This window comes from Podarcis melisellensis (assembly GCF_964234715.1).
Source record: "Podarcis melisellensis genome assembly, chromosome: 5".
Classification (NCBI taxonomy): domain Eukaryota; kingdom Metazoa; phylum Chordata; class Lepidosauria; order Squamata; family Lacertidae; genus Podarcis; species Podarcis melisellensis.
The window spans coordinates 14,387,367-14,415,107 of NC_138537.1; the positions used below are offsets into that span (position 1 = coordinate 14,387,367).

Here is a 27,741-nt window from a genome sequence, read left to right on the forward strand (position 1 = left end):
GGGCTCGCAGGGGACGGAAGAGCCTGGACTTCCTCTGCTGGCTCTCCCCTCTGATTGGCTTGTGAAGGTTATGAAACCCTTGAATGGGCGCTGCGAGCAAACTTTGCCGCAAAAAAGTCACCCCTTGGCGAGAGGAGCCGGAGAGGCGAGGCTGCGCGCTCGAGCATCTCCACCGCCCGTCACCATGAAGTCCGCCGCGGTGCTCTTGGCTGGGCTGCTGGCTCTGACTGCCTATTATGTCTACTTGCCGTTGCCCAGCACTGTCTCGGAGCCGTGGCGGCTGATGCTGCTGGATGCTTCGTTCAGGGTGGCTCAGCAATCGGTAAGGCGGGGGACCCCCCGGCACCTCCTTTCTTCCCAAGCTAAAACCCCTCTGTACCCCCTCCATCTCTCTCTCCCCCACTACCGTCTTGGGTTAGGAAGATAACGGCAAGCGCCGCGCGGAGCGCACTGGCGATCGTCCCCGTCGGATCTCCGCGATCGCTTGAAGCAGAAATAACCGCTCCAGGGTCTAGATAGCGGGGATCTTCTGCCTCTTTTGGGGTGGCTTGCAAGCATCTCTCAAGCGGATGTCGGCGGCGATGCTCAGCTCGCGCCGCGGTGCTGCAGTGAGAGCCGCGGGGCGCGCACCTAGGCGTGTGTTTGCTGTGCGTAATGGAGAAATCGGCGCTTTCCTTCCGTTTCTTTCCTCCTTCGCCGGCGACGTTTCAGCGTATCTCTTTTTTTAAAATGGGGGTGGTGGGCGCTTCCTCCTCCCCCCTTTTGCACCAGGTTGGCGAGAAGGGAACCGCGGGGGACGTTCAGCCTTTAAAATACAGCAAAGCAGCCGTTTCAGCGCTGGGCTAACCGGGCTCTCTCGCCTGACGCAGCAGATCGCGCTTGGTGCGTTCCGCTTTTCCAGCCTTCCCTCTCGCGGTCCCGCCCCAGGCGCCCTTTTCCGATCCACTGCGGCTCATGACTCGCGGGAAGGGCATTGGAGGCGCTGCTCTGAACTGTTAATATTATTTATTACATTTGTAGACCGCCCTTGCTCCGAAGATCACAGGGCGCTCGGTGCACAGCGTGAAATTACAAAACGTGAACGCAAAATACATAAGGAAACAAAAGAAAAGCATTAACCCTCCACCCCAGTCTTCTTTCATGTAATCCAGGGCAAGAGAACTTGTGGCCCTCAGGATAGGAAGGCCCTGAGAGCTTCTAAAGATCCCGGGTTCAATCCCAGGCAGCTTCTGGTAGGGCTGAGACATACTCCCTCTCTGAAACCCTGGAGAGCTGCTGCCAGACAGGGTAGACAATATGTGCTTTATTTTTCTTACATTTTTTAAATATCCATTCTTTCCTTAAAGGGGCTTTAGGTGGTGTAGTTGTTCTCCCCTTCTCCATCTTATCCTCAACAACAACGACAACCCTGTGAGATAGGTTAGGCTGAGAGTTGGGGTGGGCAAAGGGGCCCCTCATTCTTGCTGTAGTTCCTCTAGGATGGGCATGTTTAGAAATGACCTCCTGATTGATAGGAATGGAGGACCCTTTCTGACATGCATGTGCATTTTCTAAAGGGGATTCAAGGTTTCTTGTCTTGTTCAGCTGCAAAAAATGTTTTAAAAAATTCTTCGCTGTATTCCTGAGTTGCCCCATAGCCAGGAGTCTCTGTGCAATAAAAAACATGTATTAAAAACATTTTCAAAACCCAATGCCCAAATTGCAAAGAGTTCAAAACACCCAGCCTTCTCCAATATGATGCCCTCCAGGTTTTTGAGCTGCAATTCCTATCAGTCCCAGCCAGCATGTTCTTTAAAAATGTAAAAAGCTTGAGATAAGGAAGAGGCGTTTGTCTGTTGTGTAAATACATTTACACAAGTGCTATGCAAGCCTCTTTGGGGTGAATATTCTACAATTACAGGGATACAAGACAGTGCCAGAAAAGCCCCCTCTCTTGTGTCTAGCCTCTACTTCAGCTTCAGGGTGTACACAGAGCAGGGCCGTCTTACCCATAGGTGCTAGGGGTGCTGGGCGCCTGGCTGTCAGGGGCGCCAGGCCAAGAGTCCGGGGCCCAAGAGTTGAGTCCAGGGAAGAGCCCGCGGCGGGCTCTATAACCATGGTGGGCTCTTCTGCTGCGGGTGGCTCTGTGCCGCAAGTTCAGGGGCAACCAAGGCAGAGAGACACTGGGCCGCTGGCCGGCTCTTCCCTCCTGCACACCTGGGACTGGGCAACCGGGGAGGGCGCCGGGCGGATCTTTGCACCCCAACGCCACATATGCTTAAGACAGCCCTGAAGCAGAGTATACACCTAGGGCAGTGTCGGTAAAGGGACCCCTGACCATTAGGTTTAGTCGTGGCCGACTCTGGGGTTGCGGTGATCATCTCGCTCTATAGGCCGCGGGAGCCAGCTTACAGCTTCCGGGTCATGTGGCCAGCATGACTAAGCTGCTTCTCGCGAACCAGAGCAGCACACAGAAACGCCGTTTACCTTTCCACCGGAGCGGTACCTATTTATCTACTTGCACTCTGACGTGCTTTCGAACTGCTAGGTTGGCAGGAGCAGGGACCGAGCAATGGGAGCTCACCCCGTCACGGGGATTCGAACCACCGACCTTCTGATCGGCAAGTCCTAGGCTCAGTGGTTTAACCCACAATGCCATAGAAATGCAGTTAACAGAATGTGCCATAGGTTGATTAATTCTCCAAAAAAAATTCCAGTTAAAATATTAACGATTAAGCCACAGCGCCACCAGCGTCCCTAGGGCAGCGTCTGTAGATCTTCCTTATCACCTATTTTCCCTATCTGAAGCATCTTTCCCTTCCAGACGTACTCTAGTAAACTATGTTGGTTTGAGAGGCCTTCCTTCCATATGGCATTGCCATTTATTTGTTTATTTGAAATATTTCCCTGCGCTGCTGCCTATCCCAAGCTCCCAGGTGACCCACAAACCCAGAAATCCAAGACAAAGCAATGAAACCCTTTGACAGATAACAAACACATTTTGCATCTCGCCTGGTCTGCTTGAAAAAAGGATGACAGTTGGTGGTGATCACGTTTAAAATATGCGCCCTTGGAATGCAAATCAACTTTTTGTCTGATACCTTTGTCGTTTTTTTTAAGCTGTGCTCCAGGGAATGCTGGGAGGGGGGGCGGCAGTTCTGGAAGCTGATCAGAGATCCCTTGGTGCAAAGATGAGCAATGGCATAAGAGCTCTGAAACAGGCTGCTTTCTCCACCAGAACTAGACTTCCTGCTCATACAACAGGAAGGGGGAACCTGTGGCCTCGCAACTCAAGGCCAACAGCTGTTCTGGCAAGGACTGATGGGAATTGGAGTCCCACAACATGTAGAGGGCCACAAGTGCCCCAGGATAGCATGGTTGTGTGTGTTTTATTTTTTATATATATATAAGATATTTATTAAAGTTTTGTAGACAGAAAAATGAAAGTTACAGAATAAAAAAGAAAGAATTAAAAACAGAAAAAAATACAAAAATGCAAATGAAAAAATACAAAATACATGAAAAATAGAAAACAATTAAAAACAAATCAATCTTTTCATGTCTTCTGTTTCGTATACTTATTTCCCTGACCTCCTCACACCTCCCTTTTTTGTATTCCAGTTCACATAGTTAGCTCAGCAAATCCTTTCCCTCTTTGTATTTATCTCAATTCTATATCTTAACATGTTATAGCTTCATATTTTCATGTAATTATCAATCCATTTTTTTCATATTCCTTTTAACCTTGTTGCTAAAGCCGTTTCATTTCAATCCAAAACATCATTTTAGCATTCATTAATTTTACAATGTTTCTGTAAATAGTCTTTAAATTTCTTCCAATCTTCTTCCACCAACTCTTCTCCCTGGTCTCGGATTCTGCCCGTCATTTCCGGGTTGTGTGTGTTTTAAAAGGTCACACACTCTGTTTACGTGATGCATTGTCTTGTATGAAATCAATTTATATTCTAGCAAACTTTCTCCATGGCACAATCAGGCCAAGGCTTAACTTCAGGGATCCACTTAGCAATAGGGCATGCACACACACACACACACACACACCCTACAATGCAGCCTTGCCATATTCATTTTATTTATTTAATGGAATTTGTAGATCGCTTAATCGTAAAATTATCTAAGTAGTTTACATGAAATTATTGATAAAAGCCCAAACTTAAAACAAGCTGGACCAAAACAAAACACAAAACCAGCAGTTAATAAAATAAGATTTTACAATACATGTCAACTTTACGTATCTGGGGAGACTTGCCTAAACAATAAAGGTCTTTTGCAGGTGCTGAAAATAGTACAGCAAAGGAACTTGTTTAATATCAAAGGAGCTGCCACACTGATGGATCAGTCCCTTGGAACTGCAGAATAAACATTTTGTGGCACTTGTAAAAGTGCCAGTTCTGCAAAGTGAAGTGGTCAATTAGGCATATATGAGGTACGGGTAAGTTGATCCTTTAAAGTAAACTGGATTCAAGTACTTAGCAATATGCATTACCATTGAAAGAAGACCTGCAGCCCGTAAGACTATAAAGCGCATAGCCTAACATCACAGAACTGCACCACTGGGCTTTCAGAATCCTCTGCTAGACAGAGAGGTTGCTCGCCAGATGTACTGATGCAAAGACAGTTTCATGAAATAAATTAAAAAATTGTAAACCATTGAAATAACCAATGTTGAAGGGTGCATTCGACACCTTCCCTTACCCCGTCCCACCCTTAAACATTGTTGCAGGAGTAGAACTGGTTTGTAAACCTGAAAGGCAGAATTGTTTCCTGAAGTGCTTTCATTCCTTTGGTGAGGGCAAACAGGTGACCCAGGCTGCTTGACTAGCCTTCTCAATGGCTTAAACTAATAGAAAAAACCATTCATACGGCATGAATAAATGCAGGCAACACAGAGCGTAATTGCACGGTGTGCAATTATTCCCTCCATTTCTGAAGTTATGGGGTGAGTGTGGATCATTATGTAGCCAAAATGGCAACACCCATGCCCAAGAAGGAGATTTCTTCAGGCTTGTGGGGGGCGGGGGGACTGCCAAGGGAGGAAGTGAGCCAGTGTGGTGTAGTGGTTAAGAGCGGTGGACTCGTAATCTGGTGAACCAGGTTCGCTTCCCTGCTCCTCCACATGCAGCTGCTGGGTGACCTTGGGCCAGTCACACTTCTTTAAGTCTCTCAGCCCCACTCACCTCACAGAGTGTTTGTTTTGGGGGAGGAAGGGAAAGGAGAATGTTAGCCGCTTTGAGACTCCTTAGGGTAGTGATAAAGCGGGATATCAAATCCAAACTCTTCTTCTTCTTCATATAAATTAAAATGAATAAATATGAATTGGGGAGGGGGGAACCTGAGAGACTTTCCAGCGAGGACTGGCATGCTCAGTCGACATGGAAAATGGTTGAGAGCAGTGTTAGAAACTGAGATGTGAAAGCTAGGAGCTAAATGGCACCTTAAACCTAGGTTATGGGCACAGCAATGGAATGTCAAGGCACAGAGGGGGAGTGGGTGGCTCTGTGGGCTAAACCTCTTGGCTTGCCAATCGGAAGGTTGGTGGTTCGAATCCCCATGACGGAGTGAGCTCCCATTGCTCTGTCCCAGCTTCTGCCAACCTAGCAGTCCTAAAGTACACCAGTGCAAGTAGATAAGTAGGTACTACTGCGGTGGGAAAGTAAATGGCGTTTCTGTGCCCTCTGGCTTCCATCACGGTGTTCTGATGTGCCAGAAGCGGTTTAGTCATGCTGGCCACATGACCCAGAAAGCTGTCTGTGGACAAATGCCGGCTCCCTCAACTGGAAAAGCGAGATGAGCACCGCACTCCATAGTTGCCTTTGACTGGACTTAACCGTCCAAGGGTCCTTTACCTAGGTGCAATTTTTTAAAAACAAGGATACAAAGCTGAAAATGAATGAACTGCAGCCAAAATATTATGTTCATTTTTCACCTGGTCTAGTCCTTCCCCTGCCCAACCCCCTAATATTCTTCAGAGGGTCTCTTCTCCAGTCTTCAAGAGAGTAGCTGGAAGTGGGGAGGCAGAAAGAGGCCCTCCTTTCCTTCTACTCTGCAGCTTTAATGTGAAATCTTAGGCGCCCAGAGCTCAGAATCTGCTCATGCTAATGAAATCCCCTGTTGCAAAATGCGCCTAGAACAATGAGGGTTTTGAACACTGGTTGGGAGAAAGAAAGGACAATGGAAAGGGGGGGGAATGAAATGGGGTGTCATGAAAAAGAGAGAGTCTGGTTGGCTGAACAGGATCACTCCCAAATGCAATATTTTGTTATAGGCATTGCTTCCATGCATCAATAGCCATTAATAGAGTTATCCTCCTGTGAATTTCTGAAGTCCTCTTATTAGCTACTATAATCATTCTTTGTTTATCAAGCATGTACACTATCATTTGCTTACTCTTCTGCAGTAAGAAAGAACTTGGGCAGGGGTGGAGAAAGCGTGGCATTCCAGATGTTGCGGAACTATAGTCCCCCTAAGCCCACCAAGCCTGGTCAATCACCAGGGATGATGGGAGTTCTAGTTCAGTAAGATCTGGAGGGCCAAAGGTTCCCCACACCTGGACCTAGGGAAAGGACCATAGCTCAGTGGTAGAGGGAATGCTTTGCATACAAAAGATCCCCGGCTCAGTCCACGGTCTCTCCAAGTGGGACTGGAGAGACTTCTGTTGGAAACTCTTAGAGAGCTGCTGCCAGTCAGTGCAGGATATACTGAGCTGCATGGGCAAATGCTCTGACTTGGTGGAAGTGCATGCATGCACACCCTCCCTCCCGTGAACCATACTTTTGTTGCACTACAAATTACTTAGGTCTGGCCTATAAATATCACAGAATGAGGCAGCAGAATGGAGTGCTCCACTTTGGCCTGCAGGGGCAGGAGTCACATTTTAGAATGGACTCCTGTGTTGAAAGCTCGCTGGATATAGAAAACCAGCACAACAGGACTTAGCCAGCCTTTCTCAACCTTGGGTCCCCAGATGTTTTTGGCCTACAACTCCCATCACCCCTAGCTAGCAAGGCCAGAGCTCAGGGATGATGGGAGTTGTAGTCCAACAACATCTGGGGACCCACAGGTTGAGAAACACTAGTTGGGCCTTTTTTCTTAGGCTTTGCTTATTCTTTCTTTCTTTCTTTTTTTCTTTCTTTCTTTCCTATTCTACCCTTCATCCAAAGATCACAGAGTGGCTTTCAGTATAAAAGCACAAAAAATACATACCATAATTCTGTGTTTCTCAAACATGCGTCTCCAGCTTTTGTTGGACTACAACTCCCATCATCTCTAGCTACCAGGACCAGTGGTTGGGCATGATGGGAGTTGTAGTCCCTCACTGAATTAGACCAAGGGTGCGCTGAATCAGCGTTGTGACTTCAACTACGGCCAATGAGAGTCGTCCCCCCACCCCATGCAGGAAGCTCAGAATCAGGGCATGGTGGCAACAGTCACCCTTTCTGGACCTATCCTGACCTCATCTGGATTGCCTCTTTGGTCCTAGAATTAAACGGATCACAGCATGCAAATTCTTAGCTGCGTTGCCTTCCTAGGTCTCTGACAGCACAAGGCAATTGACTGAGACCAACCAGCAAGAGATGTCTGGCTGAGGATCCCAAAAGTCCTTTTTGCTGCATCGATGCTGTTATTGAAAACTGGAATAGCGACTCTGCAAGGGCACCTGAAATTTGTTCTGTACCTGCAACTTAATTCCTTCCTGGAACACCTTCAGCCTGATGAGATCTGCAACAATAAGCTGTGTCGTCTTTGTTTAGGGAGGTAGCAGCCGTAATCTGCTTTGTTCTGGGATAAGCTGGTGCGGCAGGGGCTTGGGAGCACGTGGATCACCTTGCTTTTGGCTCAGGCAAATTATGTCTTGCATTTGCTATATTGGAGCATGATGGAAGAGGGGTTAAGTCCATTAGGAGAACATCTGGGGATCGGTGGTAAGAGCACAAGCCTTGCATGCGAAAGGTTCCAGATTCAACCTTTGCCATTTCCAAGTAGGGCTGGAGAGAAGCTCTGTCCGAAACCCTGGAGAGTCGCTCCCAGTTGATGTAACTGTCTCACTGAGGGATCGGGATCCAGATACTGTGCTCACGTACTTCTTGCTCTTATGTCCTTTGCTTTCCTCCCTCTGAAGGTTGTTCTACACATTAGATCAACATTAGATCACACTTCCTTCCAGGGCTGCATGCCGGTGGTGAACGGGGACAGAGGCAGGTTATTTTGGACAATATATTGATATTATCGCCCAGCCCTGTCTTGAATATCTCATTTGGAAGGTTTCCAAACTTCCTCCCCCGAACACCCCAAGATAAGACTTTGCAATTATCACCACTTCTGTTGTTAAAATAGCAAACCCTTAGATTACTGGGTGAAAGGGCAGCTTTATCATATGATATATTTCTTGCTTTCGGATGAATATAAAACACACACACAACCTTTTGCATAATTTGTATGGCTAGACAGTCAGCAGAGCTGGGTAATCTCTGCCCTCAGTCGAACCCCAAAGGGAGAAAGTATTGGGACAAAGGGGAGCAGGCTGCAAGCACATTCAGAAATAGGTGAAAGTTCAGTGGCCGCATTTAAAGAAATATAAAACCATCTGGCACTGTCCAAAGGCAACAGGGAAGGGAGTCGAGCTTGGCAGAACTACTTTATCAGTTATTGGCAGGTTTTGCCATATGGAAGAGCAACATAATAAGTGGTACCTCGGGTTAAGTACTTAATTCGTTCCGGAGGTCCGTTCTTAACCTGAAACTGTATTTAACCTGAAGCACCACTTTAGCTAATAACCAGAGCACGATTTCTGTTCTCATCCTGAAGTTTTTAACCTGAAGCACTATTTCTGGGTGAGCAGAGTCTGTAACCTGAAGCGTATGTAACCCGAGGTACCACTGTACAACAGGTTTGAAGTCCATATTGTGATATCTGTTTCATAGTTTTTGACCTGGCAATATATCACGAATCATGATGTGTGTTAGGGCTGGGCGATATATCACCCTAAACCGGTTTCGAGTCCATCTCATATTGGTTTCAAAAAAATTTGACCAGGCAATGTATTGTGAATCTCTCTGTGTGTGCTAGGCAAAAATCACAATGTGTGGAAAACCGTGAAGCCAGCCATCCTTAACTCCATCCTTATTTCAGACATTGTGATATATCAGTATACTGTGATGTTTAGCTGGCATATATAGCAGTGTTGAAAACCAGGTATCACCCAGCCCTAATTCTAGGTTGTTTCTTTACTCATATATACAAGTTGCTAGTGCAGATTAATAATTCTAATTTAAATGTTGCACTGCGATCCTTTTCATTTGTATTTTGAAACTAGCCCCACTGTTTTCAGTGAAGCTTCCTCTCAAACTACCTATGCATAGATTGCAGTCTTAGTTGATACCATTTTCTATGTCCCATAGAAATCCCTTCCCGGTAATGCATTTTAGGATTTTGCAAATCTGCTGTTGCTTCTTGCTACCAGTGGTGAAGGGATCACACAGTGTTTGTAATGGTGTCTCAGATTCACACTGGGGTTTTAGCAGAGCATTCAGGCAACTGCTTTGCTACATTTCTTTGTTGGTGACCTTGAGAGCGCCAAAGCATTTGTGTGAGTGGGCCCTATGTTAGAAGAGCGGTCATTTGGTTGTTCAGATGGACACCCCTCGTGTGCTGCTTTTTGAAAAATACTGCAGTTAGGCAGCCCTTTCTCTGTAATACAACTAGGTTTACCTTATGACCTGTAATAAGACAAAGGTAAAATGGATGCGGGTGGCGCTGTGGTCTAAACCACTGAGCCTCTTGGGCTTGCCGATCGGAAGGTCGGCAGTTCAAATCCCCATGATGGGGTGAGCTCCCGTTGCTCTGTCCCAGCTCCTGCCAACCTAGCAGTTCGAAAGCACACCAGGAAAAGTAGAGAAATAGGTACCGCTGTGGCAGGAAGGTGAACAGTGTTTCCTTGCAGTCTGGTTTCCGTCACGGTGTCCTGTTGTGCCAGAAGCAGTTTAGTCATGCTGGCCACATGGCCCGGAAAGCTGTCTGTGGACAAACACCGTCTCCCTTGGCCTGAAAGTGAGATGAGCGCTGCAACCCCATAGTTGCCTTTGACTGGACTTAACCATCCAGGGGCCCTTTGCCTTTTACGACCCTTAGTTGTGGTTGGAGGAGTACTTCCCCCCAAAAAAAGTTTTGCAATTGCTTCGTCACTGACGCATTACAAAATCTATGCTAAAGGTTCACTTCTCTGTTCCTTTGACATGCCTACTTTAAAAGTCAACAACAAAACATTCAGGCACTCTGCCATATTTTGGCTCTCAGGCCTTCCTTGTATCATTTTATTGTTTTAGCATTTCGGGCTGTGGGTTTGCTACCCCTGCTTTAGAGCAGGGATGGGAGGAATCTTTGGCCCTCCAGACATTGATGGAGCCAGCTGGGCTGATAGCAAGAGACTGGGAGTTGTAGTTCAGGGACAGCTGGAAGGTCGCAGGTTCCCTTTCCTGGCTTTAGAGGCATTGGTAACCTGATCTCATGCTGAGGCAGGAAACATTAACCATGCAACCCTATACAATCAGCTCACAATTAAGTTTCAATGGGACTTACTCCCAGGAAAGCAAGAATAGGATTGCAGCCTTTGTGTTGATGGCGGAAGCAAATTCGCCAGCCAAAGAGGATCATTTGAGCTTCTAATACTTTTGCAATCCTACTACTTTAGAACAAGTAGAAAGGTTCACACGTCAAGGCATGTTCTTGGGCAAAGTTAATGTTTACAGGGGTCCTTGCTTCCCTCCTTCTTTCAAACACCGCCCTCCCTTTTTTTCAGCTTCGTTTCTCGTTCTTCTCCTTCTAGTGCAATCTGGTTCATTTCCTGGGACTTGGCCATCATCTGAGAGCCCTGAACTTCTTGATTGGTGCCTTCGACCAGCTGAATCCCCAGTCCTCGGAAGGAGTGAAGATAACAGATACTCAGTTTGATGGCGTGGAGGTCAGAGTGTATGAGCCACTGGCGAAAGGAGGGGCAAAGCTAAAGCGCAGTGTGGTCTACATCCACGGAGGAGGATGGGCCCTGGCAAGTGCAAGTATGTCTTCTGGACGGCTGCCATGTGTTCGTTCCACTGCATCCTTCCACACACCTGCTTTGTGGTCTCTGGATAAGTTAACATCAGTTTCCCTAAGGACATCTGAGTGATTGATGTAGGGTGGAACCAATAGATGCAAAGAGTCCTAAGTTGCAGAGAAAGCTGCCTCGTGGCATTAATAATATAATAATGATTACATATAATTATATATATCCTGCCCATCTTGGTGGCTTCCAAGAAAAGATTAAAAATACATTAAGACATCAGTCATTAAAAACTTCCCTAAACGGCTGCCTTCAGGTGTCTTCTAAAAGTCAGATGGTTGTTTTTTTCCTTGACATCCAATGGGAGGGCATTCCTCAGGGCGGGCGCCACTACCGAGTAGGCCCTCTGCCTGGTTCCCCGCAACCCCTCTTCTCGTAGGGAGGGAACTGCCAGAAGATCCTCAGAGCTGGACCTCAGTGTCCGGGCTGAACGATGAGGGTGGAGATGCTCCTTCAGGTATACTGGGCCGAGGCCGTTTAGGGCTTTACAGGTCAGCACCAACACTTTGACTTGTGCTTGGAAACATACTGGGAGCCAATGCAGGTCTCTCAGGACCGGTCTTATATGGTCTCGGCGGCTGCTCCCAATCACCAGTCTAGCTGCCGCGTTCTGGATCAGTTGTAATTTCCGGGTCACCTTCAAAAGTAGCCCCACGTAGAGTGTATTGCAGTAGTCCACTATCTCAAGGTTATAAGTGCAAACAGCATTCCTCTCTGACCATTGGTCATGCTGGCTAGAGATGGGGTTGCCAAACAACATACAGAAGTCCCTGCTGCTGATTTAAAGGATTAAATTTAGATATATGTGATAGCCCTGCAATTGTCCTAAGTGTTGATTAGTTTTAACGCCTTAGGTGTTTAGTATATTCTTAATTTGCAATCTGCCCTATGACCATTGCTTAAAGGGTGGTTTAGACATGCCTCATGAAATAACTGGTTGTCTCTCTGATTCCAGGAGGAGGTTACTATAACAATCTTTGCTCAATTATGGCTGAATCTCTGGACGCTGTAGTTGTTTCAATCGAGTGAGTATGGCAAGCATGGGATGAGCTGGTACATCTTGGGTTTCCTTTCTTTTTTAATTATTTTATTAGGTAATTCAACAAAACATATTATCTTAAAACATATCATCCTTAATTCCCTCCCCCCGCCATTTCCTCCCTCCCATAAAACAACCCCGCCCCCCTGACTTCCCTCAGTTCCAATCTCTGGTTTATCTATAAATGCTATTCTCTGCATGTTACAGAATTGTATAAGTCCTTAATTTATCTAAGTGATTATTATCAGTACTAAGTTTGTGAGTGTTTATTCAAAGCCTGCCAAGGAATCCAATTCACTTTGTTGCATCTTTAGATACTTTGTAAAAGATTCCCATTCCTCTTTAAAGTCACAGTTATCCTTGTCCCGTAGTTTATGTGTCAATTTTGCCAGTTCTGCATAGTCCATCAGTTTCTTTTGCCATAATTCTTTAGTCGGGATTTCCTCAGTCCTCCATCCTTGTGCTATTAAGACTCTCGCCGCCGTTGTCACACACATGAAGATATTTTTCAACTTCTTGGGCAGGTCTTTTCCTGCCAAATCCCTAACAGAAATGCTTCAGGTTTTAAAACAAATGTTAGATGGAACATTTTCTTCAATTCATTGTAGTACATCTTGGGTTTCAGTGCAATGTGGATGGTTTGGAAAGGCTTTGTGGTTTAGACTAGCAAAACACAATAGTTGCTCATGTTGATGATGTCAGCAGGTCGAGAGGAGCAGGTATTCTAGCTTCCTGGCAGGTGGGGTGCTGTTACTGCCCCCCCAAAAAAATATACCAGCAAAGCCAATCCAGCAATCCTGACATTGGGTTTTGACTGTGCCACCACCTGCCTCAAGTAAACAACAGTGAAAAACTTTTCAGGAAACTAGCACAGCCACACTGCCCTACCTGGGAAGCCACCTCTCCATTTAGGATAACATTGCAATTATAACAAAAAAAAAATTCCTTCCAGTAGCACCTTAAAGACCAACTAAGTCAGTTCTTGGTATGAGCTTTCGTGTGCATGCACACTTGCACACGAAAGCTCATACCAAGAACTGACTTAGTTGGTTTTTAAGGTGCTACTGGAAGGAATTTTGTTTTGTTTTGACTATGGCAGACCAACACGGCTACCTATCTGTAATTGCAATTATACATGCATTCACACTTATAGTTTTTAGTGAGGAATCCGATGCAGGAACTAGCCTTGCTGTCTGCCGATTTCCAAACACAAATCATTCATCATTGGCGATCACTCATGGCCGAGTCAGATGCTCTTCCAAACACTATATGTTGGCTCTGTGTTATTATGAACGTTTCTACTCAGAAGTTAAGTGCCATTTTGGGACATACTGACAGTTCAGGTTAAGTGTGTCTGGGATTGCAGCCCGAGTGAAGGACCACATTAATTCACCTGGATCGTCAGTGCTTTACAGGTATAAAAAGCATGTGGTAGAAAATACAAGATGTCTGCAAATGGTCCTGTGTTTAATCCCCAGCATAGCATACCCAGAGAAGCAGACATTGGTGTAGTGATCTGACCATCACTGAAATAAAAAAAAATCATATATTTGGTTCACATTTAAAAGATATATATGTACCGTATTTTTCCGTGTATAACATGCCCCCATGTATAAGTTGACCCCTGTTTTGGGGGACTCCAAATTAAGAAATTTGGGAGATTGCCCAAAGTAGTTGTTGAGCCTTTTTTTGGGGGGGGGGTTGCTGAAAATCACTCACCCACCTTACCAACACTGCCAATCGCACGCGCGGCCAAAGCCACCATTCACCTGCTCTATTGCCGCAGCGGCAACCAATCAACAGCAGGCCTTTCCACAGCCTCCAATCACCCACCAAATTGACGCAGCAGCAGCAGCCAATCAACAGCAGACATGGCTGCAGCCACCAATCAACCGCCCAATCATTGCTGACAATCTCCAGCTCATTGCTGCAGACAATCACCCGTCTCCCCTCTGCACTATCCATGTATAAGAAGACCCACAATTGTAAACGTTATTTTATAATACGAAAACATCGTCTTATACACGGAAAAATACGGTATGTATAAGTTGGCTAACGGTGTCTTTTAATGGTGCATCTATGTGCCTTCCGTATGGTAGGGATAGGATGTATATTTTTTTTGTTGCGGTGGTTGAAATGACCATGATGGTCGCGACAATAAATAAACTTTGGAAACGGACACTGGGTAGCAGGGATGAGACAGTGAAGAGCAGCTGCCGAGTCAGAGCAGGAAGGACTGGTCCAGATTGTGATCAGATGACCTTACATCTACCTAGGTGATAGGGATACAGATACCTCTTCCTCGTTGTGCTGTTGCAACAGGGGCAAGTTGCTCGCATTGTAGCTCAGTCTTCTGACCTGGTGCCCTCCAGCTGTTCCTGAATTCCCACCATCTTTGAGCTTTGACCATGCTGCCTGGGGCTGATGAGAGCTGCATTCCCAAACATGTGGAAGGGTCCAGGTCTACAGAGGTTCTGCTGTAGTTTATAGATTCCAAAAAGATGTACACCGGGCCTTTGATTGGATGCAGTGCCGAATTTATGTATAAGCTAAACAAGCTATAGCTTAGGACCTCACTCTCTTGGGGGCCCCCCAAAAAAATTAAAGGGGAAAAACCTGGATGCACATTTCCAAAATATAAGATAAAAAAACAAATAAAATAAAACCTACATACAGCAACAGTGTTTTGTGGTGTGTAGGCTCCTGTGATGTAAGTAATGGGCCCCGCCTGCTAGCCTGCTCCCTAAAATATCACTGGTTTGCTCATTTCTATATATAGGGTGCCTATGTTCTGCATGGACTGGTTGCACAGCAACATGTGCAGATGGCTTTAGATACCTATTAGGTTCACAAATTACCATATAGCATATATACAACACAAAAAAACAGCGACAATTTGTTGTTGACAAAGGACAGCTGGACATATAAAGGGCCCCATTACCTTCAGTAGCTTAGGGCCTCATCAAACCTAAATCCGGCCCTGATTGGATGTACAGTGGTAGCTCGGGTTAAGTACATAATTCATTCCGGAGGTCCGTTCTTAACCTGAAATTGTTCTTAACCTGAGGTACCACTTTAGCTAATGGGGCCTCCCACTGCTGCTGCGCCGCCGGAGCATGATTTCTGTTCTTATCCTGAAGCAAAGTTCTTAACCTGAAGCACTATTTCTGGGTTAGTGGAGTGTGTAACCTGAAGTGTATGTAACCTGAAGCGTATGTAACCCGAGGTACCACTGTATTGTTCTACTAAAACCCATTTCCAAGGCATTAAAAAAAGGCAGTCCCTATTTAATTGGGCAATATGTTGGAAAAGTGTAAGGCCTTACAAAAACCGCAAGTGACGTGCAGCATCTTTGAAGGAGGAGTTTCCTCTTCTCTCTCACACACAGGATGGGCTGCCTCTTCTGTGATGGCATCAGTTACAACATGCAAAGGAAGAAGGCCTTTTCCCCAAAACTGTTGCTAGGCAATTGTTTGAAGAACTGATGGCTGTTTACAATGCACTTGATCAATGGACTCTGCTCTAATAATTGGGTGACAATCCTAGTGTATACTTCAGGGAAGTTACTTATTTTAAATAATAATAATAATAATAAAGCCAGGTGCAAATTATTAGAAGTCCATAGGCAAGAAGCTATTACATTGCAGGGGAACAGGGCAGCAATATCCTATCTTCATGCATTATCTTCTCAAGTAAAGTCAACAAGCAAGGTGGGAAATGTTGATTGTGTACAAGCTCCACCCCCCAGTTGACATTCCTAAAACTATTCATGAATTGGAGGGCGATCTTCTGAAGTGGGGAATATCCTATACCTGTGGATGTTCTGTTTGTGCTTCACAATCCTAGAAAAATCAGGTGTCTTAAACTTTGTGGGGAGGTCCTGCACACCTACAGGGTAACAAGAGGTGGGGCTAGTATGCTTATTCCCCTTGTGCGCTTACTTAATGTGGGTCAATAACTCACATTAAAAGAGTTTAAAAGGCTTTAAAAAGAGTTTTAAAAACATTAAAAGGCTTAAAAGAGATCCTCAGTTCTTTCCCAGTGTCCAGAATGTTAATGGGAGGGGGAGAAGAACTGAGAATCAGAGGAAACTGTCATGCAAGCATTATAGCAGAACATAAAAGATAAAGGTAAAGGGACCCCTGACCATTAGGTCCAGTCGCGGACAACTCTGGGGTTGCGGCGCTCATCTCGCTTTATTGCCCAAGGGAGCCGGCATACAGCTTCTGGGTCCTGTGGCCAGCATGACTAAGCCGCTTCTGGCAAACCAGAGCAGAAATGCACGGAAATGCTGTTTACCTTCCCACTGGAGCGGTACCTATTGATCTACTTGCACTTTGACGTGATTTTGAACTGCTAGGTGGGCAGGGGCTGGGACCGAACAACGGGAGCTCAACCCCTCACGGGGATTCGAACTGCCAACCTTCTGATCGGCAAGTCTTTAGAAGCAATTGCAGATGTTGATTTTTAAAGCCCTGTGATAATAGTAAACAGAACAGAGTGCCGAAGTACTAGTGTTTACTTAACTTTTTTTTTAATGCCCCTTTTCCCAGTTATTCTTCCTCCCCCCAAAAAACAACAACCCAGTAATTGATTATGCAAAAACATAAATATTCCAGTAATGGGGTCTCTTCCTCCCTTTTCTAATTTATTCTGTGATGCCATCACTCCCAGTGGAATCCAGTGGCAAAGTAACAGCTGAACTATAATGATGTGTGATTGTCTCCTTGAAGAAACCCCACAAGGAGGACTGGTTGCCTGATTTGCTCCCTCAAGAATCTTTTGCACTCAGTTGGTTCATTCATTATCTCCCGATATTTACTGTTGTTTTCAGACACAATCTATAAATACACATATATTGCTAGTTATAAATGTATGTCTGCAAATGTTTTTTTGTTTTTGTTTACCAAAACTCTTGATTATTATTATTTTATTTAACAAGGTCTATAGACAGCTTAATAAAAAAAATATCCCTAAGCAGTTTGCATAAAACATACATAGCACATTCATAAGAAAATACCAATAACTTTTTCAGAACGGAAAATGTTCTGTTCATTTTTATCCAGCTGAGGGCACTAACTGCCCTCTAGTGGCCTGATGTGCAAATGACAAACTTTTTACATAAAGAGCCAAGTTTTCTAAAAAAAAAAAAATGACAGCTTTGAGCAAGCCGAAGCTATGTTACATCTGGAATTTTAAGCGTGACCACTGGGCTTTTGTTGCTATCTATAGCTGCCACAGAGTGATATTTATCAGGGCTGTAGCATTCACCCTCCTCCCATGTTCCTGATGAAAAAATAATACACACACGCACACACCAGGTAATTCCATAACACTCTGGTGTGTTTTGGTTGAAACAAATAGGAGAGCTTTTATTGGACCAGCATTGATATAGAAACATGCGTGCTCTGCAGCAATTTCACTCTACACACAGTAGCAAAATAGGCTTGGCTTGGAGGCTGGTGGTGAAAGCAGAGGATCTTCCCAGGCCAGACACCACAAGAGGCTGGCTGAGCCAGAAGGGTTGGCGCTCCCTTTGTACCCTTCCCATGGTGGAGCCTCCTTTGCTTAGCCATTCCCTGGCATTTCTGGATCTCTTACAGCCCAGTGATTAGTCAAGCTAGTGAAGGATTCTGCTTATCAACAGCTACAAGCCACAATGGCTAGGTTCTACCATCACTGTCAGAAGCATCATGCCTTTGAATACCAGTCACTGGGAAGTTCATGAAGGCCTGGGAGGGGGGGACGTGGGATTGGTTGATGTCGCAAGCCAGAGATGGTCTGCAGCGTGCTATTGGTGTCTGTGGCAAGGGGTGGTGTTGATTGGGTGTTGCTGTGGCCATTGGGCAGACAATAGGCTGCTTCTGCCAGCGAGGAGACAGACGTTAGGAGGCTGTTGTGATGCGTGCGAGTGTTAGCATCGGCCAGGCATGCAAAAAAAGCTCAACAACTCTGGGCAATCTCCCTGCATTTTCTTAATTTTTAATCCCCCCAAATGGGGAGCGTTTTATACATGGGGGCGTGTTATACACAGAAAAGTACGGCATTTTGTGAGAACAGGATTCTGGACTGGGCGGTCCATGGGCCTGATCTTGCAGGGCTGTGTTCTTCTGTTCTTTTCAACCATGGCAAATTTCAAATAAGGTCGTAGGCACACCAAGGCCTTAGCCTTACCCAATGTGAGCGCTGAGTCCAGAACACTGCTCCCAACAGAAACTGCTTATCTCATTGCAGGTACAGGCTCGTGCCAGACTTCCACTTCCCAGTGCAGTTCAACGACGTCCTCCAGGCTACGAAGCACTTTATGCTCCCGGAAGTCCTCGCGCGATATTCTGTGGATCCCAGCAGAGTTGCCATTTCGGGAGACAGCGCAGGAGGAAACTTGGCCGCTGCCGTATGCCAAGAGGTAACACAAGTGCTTTAGGGATCCTAAAGCGTGGAGAACATGCTGGGGACCATTACTTAGCGTAGAGCTACACGGCAGAAGGTCCTAGTGACAACCCCTGTTTTCTGCAGTTTGCGGCACCAAGTAACCGCAGACTACAGAAAACAGGGATTGGAAGCAGGACAAGCAAAGCATGGCTCTTCTTCTTCTTCTTCTTCTTCTTCTTCTTCTTCTTCTTCTTCTTCTTCTTATTATTATTATTATTATTTATTTGTACCCCGCGCATCTGGCTGGGTTTCCCCAGCCACTCTGGGCGGCTTCCACAAAAACCAAAAATACACTAAGATGTCACACATTAAAAACTTCCCTGAACAGGGCTGCCTTAAGATGTCTTCTGAATGTCAGGTAGTTGTTTATCTATTTGACATCTGATGGGAGGGTGTTCCACAGGGAGGGCGCCACTACTGAGAAGGCCCTCTGCCTGGTTCCCTGTAGCTTTGCTTCTTACAATGAGGGAACCGCCAGAAGGCCCTCGGCGCTGGACCTCAGCGTCCGGGCAGAACGATGGGGGTGGAGACGCTCTATCATGAGTTATGGTCCCAGCATGATCTCTATACTTTAGGAAGGACATGGGCAGCCAACTGGTAGCCTCCAGTTGGACCACAGCTCTCATCAGCCCTGACCATTGGTCATTCTGTCTAGGGTTGATGGGACCTGCAGGCCTATAACACCTAGAGTAAGATTACCAGAGTTTTTTCAATGAATCCGAGGACACACTTTTAAACTTCAATGGATTTTGTATGGGGACCGATTTGTAAATCCGGGGTCAATCTGGTAACCTTTACCAAGAGCACCATATTGACTAGCCCTGATTTACAGTTCACAATGAAATCTTCCACTGCCAACGCCCTTCTTCTTGCCAAAGCAGTAGCCAATTGCGCCCTCGCTTCCAGCAGGAAATCATTGTGTGGGAAGATGGGATATTATGCAAGTTTAGACACACGTCAGTCATTGGTTTGGACCGTAAGCCAACTTCCAGGTTAATAGCTAATGGAATAATTAATGGGAAAGCGGGACATGAGCATGTTTAAAGAGTAGAACTGAGTCTAAATTAAAACCTTATTTATGAAATTTGTGTACTGACCTTCATCCGTCGATCTCAAGGTGGTTCATAACATAAAACTACAATATGAAAAACATATTGCGATGGCCATTGGCTATAAACAATAAAACTTCTATGAAAAACACCTGGTGCCTAAAGGTATGTAATGAAGGCACTAGGCGAGTCTCCCTGGGGAGAGCATTCCACAAACGGGAAGCCACTGCAGAGAAGGCCCGTTCTCGTGTTGCCACCCTCTGGACTTCTTGAGGAGGAGGCACATGAAGAAGGGCCTCAGAGGATGATCTCAGAGGTAGGTTCATATGGAGAGAGGGAGTCCTTGACATTAGTTCTTGAATGATAAAGCTGCTTAACTTCTGTGCTTCCTTTTGACACAAACAATCTGTAAACGGCAGGACTCTCAACTTCACCCACCTTGAGTGAGGTCAGTTGGTGAAGTTTCTTATGTGCCGTCGCTGCTTTCTGTTGACAAGCAGAAGGTTTGCAGAAGGGTGTAGGGCTTCTTCTCAAGCACTAAATCAGGGATGGGGGACCTGTAGCCCTCCGGATGTTGCTGAACTCCAACTCCCAGCATCACTGGCCACTCTGGATGGGGACTGATGGGAGTTGGAGTCCCACAACTGTATTTTAACCAATTGTTTGATTTTGTGTTTTTAATGTATTATATAATTGGTGTTAGCTGCCCTGAACCCAGTGTTGGCTGGGGAGGGTGGGGTATAAATTATTATTATTATTATTATTATTATTATTACATTTGGAGGACAGGGCACTAAATGGTCCATTAAATCATTGCAATGAGTGTGATGATGCCGCAGCACAAATGTTGCAAGCTTTCAAGTTCTCCAGAACTCATCACGGAAAGAGGTTACCAAGGTTGTAGGAAGGCAATAAACAAGTAATTAACCCACACCTTAGGTAGGTTTCTACATGTGAATTGAGTAAGATGCCAGACTTTGATAACTGAAATAAGAGGAGGATACTTTGAGTGGAGATCCTGTGAATGTTTTGCCTTGTCTAAGGTGATACTGACTTCAGGGTAAACAAATGCTAGATTGGGTTGCATGGCAGTCGAGTGCTAGAGACTTTCCAGATCACTTACAAGAGGCAATTAAGTCTTATTTGTGCTCCATTTCAGCATACGCACTCTTTTATGGGGGAGGGGTGTTAACAATATTTGTTTGTTGCAGTGAAAAAACGCCCAAGTGTCTGAAAGATTAACACATTTTATTATGTCATAAGCTTTGGCACCTCACTCTTGTCAGACGCATGGACTTTGAGCTTCCATTATCATGTGTGTGTCTACAGTATATACTCATAGGAATAAGAGGAGGAGAGAATGTAAAGGTTGGAGGTAGGGATCTCAAGAAGATTTCAGTTCAGGTCAGATTTTGCCATGAACTGCTCCTCATTTGTTTCATCAAACCACCTCTGCACCAGGTAAAAGCACTGGTGATATGTCACTTCCTGTGTACAGTGATACCTCGGGTTACAGATGCTTCAGGTTACAAACACTTTAGGTTACAGACTCCGCTAACCCAGAAATAGTACCTCAGGTTAAGAACTTTGCCTCAGGATGAGAACAGAAATCGTGCTCCGGCGGCAGCAGGAGGCCCCATTAGCTAAAGTGGTACCTCAGGTTAAGAACAGTTTCAGGTTAAGAACAGACCTCCAGAACGAATTAAGTTCTTAACTTGAGGTACCACTGTACATTAAAAATACAAAATCAAACAATTGGTTAAAATGTGTCCCCTATACACAAATGGATGCTCTATCTGTGACAAAATGGCCACCCTTTTGAAGCTGTTCTGAGCAGATTTACAGAATTAAAATTTGGGGTGGGGAGATAGTAAACCCTCTGTTCACCTTGTAAATACTCCACTTGTGTTTTTTGGTGATGTGCAGATTGGGGGTGTCACCAGAATGATCTTTTAAAAACTGCACAGGAACCAGATCGGAAAAACTTTACTGCATCCAAGTGTGGGACTGGAATGGACTGGGATTGCATCGTCTTATGGGAAGTAAATGACAACAGAATGGGAAAAGTACAGTCTGTAAGAGTTCAGTTGGAGGATTGTCACAGAGTACAATTTATTCCACAAAAGCTTGCGCCACCAAAAAATACAGTCTTGATGTCTTAATGTTCTGTTCTCTGATGAGAATGAAATTTACTTTTGAGGGCATCAAAGAAAATAAAGCAACCCATTTCTCATTGTGTTTACATATGTTACATTGAGATAGTATTGCACGCAACATCTGAATTCTGCCCTGTTTGTCTACCTTGCTTCCGCAGATGACTCAAGAGGAAAATGTAACCACCAGATTTAAACTGCAGGCTCTAATTTATCCAGTCCTTCAGCCGTTCGATTTCAACACCCCCTCGTACCAGCAGAACGAAGTCACGCCTGTCCTTCCCCGTTTTGTCATGGTGAAGTTCTGGTTAGACTACTTCAACGGAAATTATGACTTTGCCCATTCTATGGTGGTCAACAACCACACTGCCCTCGACGTGAGTGAGGCCAATCCCTTCAGAGAACACCTGGACTGGACTTTCCTCCTACCTTCGAGGTTCAGGAAGAACTACAAACCTGTCGCACACGCGACAGGGAAGTCAGAAATAATCCGGGACATACCTGCCTTGCTAGATGTCCGTGCCGCTCCCTTGCTAGCTGAGAAGGAGGTTTTCCGCATCCAGCCAAAAACTTACATCCTGACTTGCGAGATAGACGTTCTGAGAGATGACGCACTCATGTATGCCAAACGGTTAGAGAAAGCAGGTGTGGCGGTGACTATCGACCATTTTGAAGACTGTTTTCACGGCTGCATGATCTTCACCGTTTGGCCTACCAATTTTTCTGCAGGATTCCAAACCAGGGACAGCTACATCAAGTGGCTTAGTCAAAACCTGTGAAGGAAAGTGTCCCCCTTCTTAAAAACTAAAAACTGTAACAGGTCCCCAAGTCAAGTGTACACCTTTGTATGCAATCTTGTGCCATCCGTTTTGAAGACTTCGTTGGAGAGTTTTCCATTGCAGCAGAGTCGTGTGCCACCAATGACTTCTATGATTTGTTTGGACTGTACACTGCTGGGTGGGGTTGTGGGGGGGGGAGTCTTTGGGTAGTCTTTAACCCAGACCCTAAAGGCATTACAAGAGAGTCGGACCCAACCTGTAGTAGAATGTGGTGGTAGGTGAGGCTAACGCTTCAGATTGCAGGAGGAGGAATGCAAATTCTTCCATGTAGAAGCTCTCTTCAAGTGTAACAAATTCTACCCTGGCCCTCTCCCTATTGAGCTTGTTCTCTGCTTGCAAGGAAGGGTTTGTCTGTCAGCTGTAAGGAAGAGCTAAAAAAACATGGGTTTTCCCATCTGCAAGTCTAAAATGGTATATAGTCCATTGCACCATTTATTTCTGCTGCCTATATAGGGTGTGTATCCAGCTAAACAGTTCTGCTAGCAAAAGCATTTTTGGCTGCTCGGCAGAATCTCCTGTCGCTCTTCTCCACCCTGTGTCCCCTAAATCTGCCCTGGAAAGTTGGTGGGGAAACCCCAGAACATATTTAGGGGGCATATTTAGTTAGAAGAGGGAGAGGCTATTCCAGCACGTAGCCTGAAGTGCTTTTACCAGTGGAAATGCTTCGTTGGGTTTCAGCCATAGAGACTAGGTCCAAGTTATGTTCAAATTGCTGGGTAACATCCTTACTTCCCAGCACCCTTAACAAACTGCAGTGGCCAAGATTATCTGTGAGTGTTGAAGTGGTATAATAGTGCTTTTAAATGTATGGTGTGAACGTGGCCCAAATCAAAACAGGGGTGTTACTCTTAAGCACCACTGTCACTCTCAAAGACTACGAGAAACAGCTTATCCATCAGACCTGATTTGTGACCCGGCAAGTGTAAAGCAGCCCACCCCACCCCCATTTATTGTTTCCTGCCAGCCTGCTTTTTGCCATTTTGGAGGCTTGGCAAGCCACCAGAGCCCCATGCTTAGCTTAATGGGTTGCAAATGTTTCAGGCCTCGTGTAAATAGAAGACAGCGAGGCTGGGTCCCATAGCTGCAATCTTATCCTACGACATTTAGATTGGTTGCATCCTGTGCTGGTTGGTGCAGGTAGCTTTTGGGACCAAAAGCTCCACTTGGGATTTCGAGAGAGCGCCGTGGGCACCAGCTACAAAATGGCAGCACAAAATGGCTGCCACATTTAAAAGCACAGGAAAGGAGAAAAGGAACGTAGCTTGGGATGGATGAGCATTACATATACATACACAGACAGGCGATGGGGAAAATGGACCTACGTCAGCCGCTGCCATGTTTGCTCACAGAGACAAACTTTTTGCACCTCTCCTCTGTTCAGAGACGATGGGAGCATTGGTGTTCTGTGGAATGTGGGCATGTTTAAAGGGTTAGAAGAGGCCGAGTCAGGGCAGGGAAACTGTCTCTCGTGAATTGTGGGTTTTGGAAGGGACATTTCCCAAGACCTTTGGAGGGTACCATAGCTGATATGGGTGGGCAGACACAGTCATGACCCCTGGTGTGGACAGCACTGACACAGATAAGACTTCAGTATGAGGCAGCGTCCTTTGATGATAGTAGTCTTCAAGCCACTTTTTTGTGCCCTAACATCAATGCAAGAGGCTTCCTGGTATGGCTAAGGAGCCTCTCCCAGTAAGCTCTACACTGGTTACGTACAGCTTCCTCCTTTCTGGTCAGGTGTTGATCCTGGGGAGATAGGAGCCAACGAATAATGTATCTCGCTCTCCCTCTGTACCACGTCCTTCATCCTGTGTGATGGTATTTAAAACATTGATCGTGACTGGGGTGAACTCTTTCTTCATTTGCCTAATCTGCAGGACAAGCAGGCGCAGCTATTCAAGTTCCTCGCTAATGACAAGGGAGCATAAAATGGGCTCCCAAGGACTACATTCAATGCATACCATCAAATGGGCTTTATTCCACAAAAGCTTGCGCCACCAAAAAACAGTTAGTCTTTAAGGTGCCCCATGGTTTGCCCCTGCAAAAAGCCAGGCAACTTACAGTAACTGCAGCTAAGACTGCAATACCTTATGCTCTGCGACCGATACTTGTTTTCTTTAAAGAGGTGCCTGGCTATTGTCCATCTGTATTCGATGTACTTTTAGCTGCTTTCAAAACAAAACAAAACACCTGTGACCAATTTAGGTGCTGACCTCCTGTTGCTGGTTGGTCTTTTAAAAAGGTCCAGACGATACCTGGAACACACTTGAAATTGTTTCCATACATTGAATGGCCAGGGTTGTTCCAGATTGCTCATGACACATATTTTGATCTTTTTTTAAAATCAGACTATTTCTCAGAGCAGTCTTTGTTCCTGCGTCTCACATCTCTGGTCTACAGGAGAGAAGTTGGGGTGTTTTTCAGAAGGCAGTCGAACCCCTCCTGCAAAATAGTTGCTGCCTGAAGTCGCCCTAATGATTCAATCCTATACACAGTTTCCTAAAAGTAAGTTCTGTTGAACTCAGTGGAGCTTGCTTCCCACAAGGCATAGTTAGGATTGGAATGTAAGGCATCTCACGGTAACCTCTTGCAGCCAGTTTTAAATTTATCAACACATGAGTGCCTTTCAGTCACCGAAGAGCACAGTACTCTGGCTTCTCTGGGTTGCACTGTTATGTCTGACCCAGTGGTTAATGGCAAAAGAAGCTTATTATTCAAAAAATGCAGCCTTATCTGCCTCAAAAATAGCTCAGGGAAGCTGGTTATTTTTGGACTTCGGATGCAAGTGAAAAGGGAATAGCCTGGAATAAGTCATGCCAGCAGGTGGCAGACTTGAAAATAGCTCCCTGGGCTGCAATTTAATACAAAGTCTTCAGCTCTAGAAATAGATGACAGTTTTCCCTGGAAATACTGAGTTGCGCTCATTCTCAAAATACTTATTTTCCCACTACCACCAGCAGGGCAGCTGACTGGTTTATTTTGAAATGGACATTCAAGAGTCAAAACAAAGGAGAAACTAGAGATTCATCACCATATCTTCAGACTTTTGTCTTTTAAAGTGGCTGCATGCAAGGGGAGGGAGGTCTCCAATTTTGATCAGAACAGCCGTGTCCGGGTTAACCAGCCCCACATTGTTTTCTTGATTGACATTTTCCTTCCCCCTACCATCCCCAAAAAGATGAAAGGAACTTTATTGTGCCTGTATGTTAAAGCCCCAGGGCTAATACCAAAATCTGGGGCAAGGGCAACTTAGGATCAGGAAAACAGCACAGCCAGGAAATCTGCATCTACGAGGGTTAATGGTGCATTAAAATGTATATGTTGGTGCAGATAACATGCCAAAATGCATATTAAGGGAATTTGCTTTGCCCAAGAAAGGCATATTTGGTAAAATTGCATACCAGAATGTGTATTCATGAGAAATTTGCACTGAATTTTAACCAGGACTTTTTTTAGAAAGATACAACCTGATGTGAAAATGTGGAGAACTGAACTTAAGGTTGGAAAAAACAGGAAACGGAGAAAATCCCAAACTGGCAGGGCTGTGCATGGCCCTCCTGGTTCAATTCAGGGCCTGATTTGGCACTTTGGGGTTTTGCACAGTGGTTGTTAGGGGGCAGAAGCGCCCAATCTGCTTGCCTGCATCTCCTCCTCAAGACTGTTCACGCCTTTTGAGAGCCCCAGGTTGCTCTGGGAGGACCCAATCTGTCCTGAGGCTATTTCTCAAGCCACTCCAGCGGAACCCTAGGTCAACCAAAATTGGCCCAATTTGGTTTGGGATCCGGTATTTTGGCCCTAGAAATTGAGATTTCACCATCCCTGGTCTTGAACCCACATAACTAAACTGCTGACTTCCCTCAGGTCTGGCAAATGACCCTGTCCCATTACTAGTATTGATTTAAGACTCAGCTGCTGGAGAGGAGGCAGTTGAATGGGAAGCAACCCTATCCTTGGAATAGCGAATTTGTGGTGGTTAGTTGTGATGTATATACACCAGGAAAGCACAGCCTGGTTTCTATGTTGTTATTTCTAACATGCTCAAAGTAACAGCAGCCATAACAACATTAGTCACAACACCAATACATAATTCAAAAACCTAGTCAGAAAATCACAAAACTCAGCACTTGTGTCTTTTAAGAAAGTAAGAGTATCAGACTTGGAATTGGGAAACCAGGGTTCAAATCTGCCACTTGGCCCGGAAACCCACAGTGTGTCTTTGGGCCAGTCACTGCCTCTCAGCCATGGTTCCCCCCACCCACCCACAAAGAATCATGGGCACAGTAGTATGCTAAGGGTACTGGGAACTGTTAGGAGACCACTATTCCTCTCTCAGAACTACAGTTCCCAGAGTTCTCTAGGAAGAAGGATTGGCTGTTAAACCAATTTAAGTCTGTAGGGCAGAGCTGGCCCACTTATGAGGTGGGGTGAAGCACTCTCCACAGGCAGTGAAAGTGGAAGAGGCGATGTCCTACCCACGCCACCACTTCCAGCACACCCCTGGGGTGGAGAAGATGAGCAGCAAGGGCTTGCAAAATGCCACCCTCTCGCCAAGTATAGCGTGTGGCATCTCCATGATGGCGCAAAGATGTATTCTTAATTGCTTGCATAAACGATGGAAAAGAAAAGTTCTCAGCAGGCATTTAAAAGTTGAAACAGAAGGCGTTCGCTTGAGTTGCAGAAGCTTTGGCAGACATGAAGCTAGGGTTGCCATATTTTAAAAAGTGACAAGCCAGACACCAAAGTTGTTGAGCTCTTTAGTTAGGGGGGCAAAGTTGCTGAGCTTTTTCCTTTTTTTGCAAAATCACCCCAAAAAAGAGTTTTGGAGCTTTTTGAAAAGAAATTTGCTCCTCCAAAATGGGTTGCCACACGTCCAGGTTTTCCCAGACACGGGGAATTCCCCCCTGGACGCAATTTGCATGGCCAAATCCTGGACGTATGGCAGCCCCACATGGAACTGAGCTTTATCCCTTAGCCCAGTGGTTAGCAAATTACTCAGGACCCCCTATTTTTCAAAAGCCAAGCCACGGAGCCCCTACTTTCAAAAATATTGGTAACACTATGGTAGTTACCTGTGCAAAGCAATTTTTGGAAGAAGGTGTGGGGTAGGACCTAATAAGCCGAGGATTTTAGGTATACT

General features: G+C 45.5%; 1 protein-coding gene and 1 long non-coding RNA gene across 2 annotated transcripts; one reads left to right on the forward strand and one right to left on the reverse strand.

Annotated features, from left to right (window-relative positions):
- Positions 1-24,444, forward strand: NCEH1 (neutral cholesterol ester hydrolase 1). Its single transcript, XM_081911227.1, has 5 exons — positions 1-322; positions 10,820-11,048; positions 12,048-12,117; positions 18,366-18,537; positions 21,927-24,444. Exons 1-5 carry the CDS (start codon positions 71-73, stop codon positions 22,542-22,544), a joined length of 1,341 nt encoding a protein of 446 aa, XP_081767353.1. The 5' UTR covers positions 1-70; the 3' UTR covers positions 22,545-24,444.
- On the reverse strand, positions 22,729-27,741 carry LOC309370054. Its single transcript, XR_014168395.1, has 2 exons — positions 26,116-27,741; positions 22,729-26,071 (listed from the first exon to the last, which is right to left on the reverse strand). It is a non-coding gene; the product is annotated as an uncharacterized lncRNA (long non-coding RNA).

Coding starts and splice junctions, on each gene's coding strand:
- NCEH1 (XM_081911227.1), top strand. CDS start 71: ATGAAACCCTTGAATGGGCGCTGCGAGCAAACTTTGCCGCAAAAAAGT. Junction 323..10,819: donor TCAGGGTGGCTCAGCAATCG/GTAAGGCGGGGG, acceptor TTCTCCTTCTAG/TGCAATCTGGTTCATTTCCT. Junction 11,049..12,047: donor ATGGGCCCTGGCAAGTGCAA/GTATGTCTTCTG, acceptor CTCTGATTCCAG/GAGGAGGTTACTATAACAAT.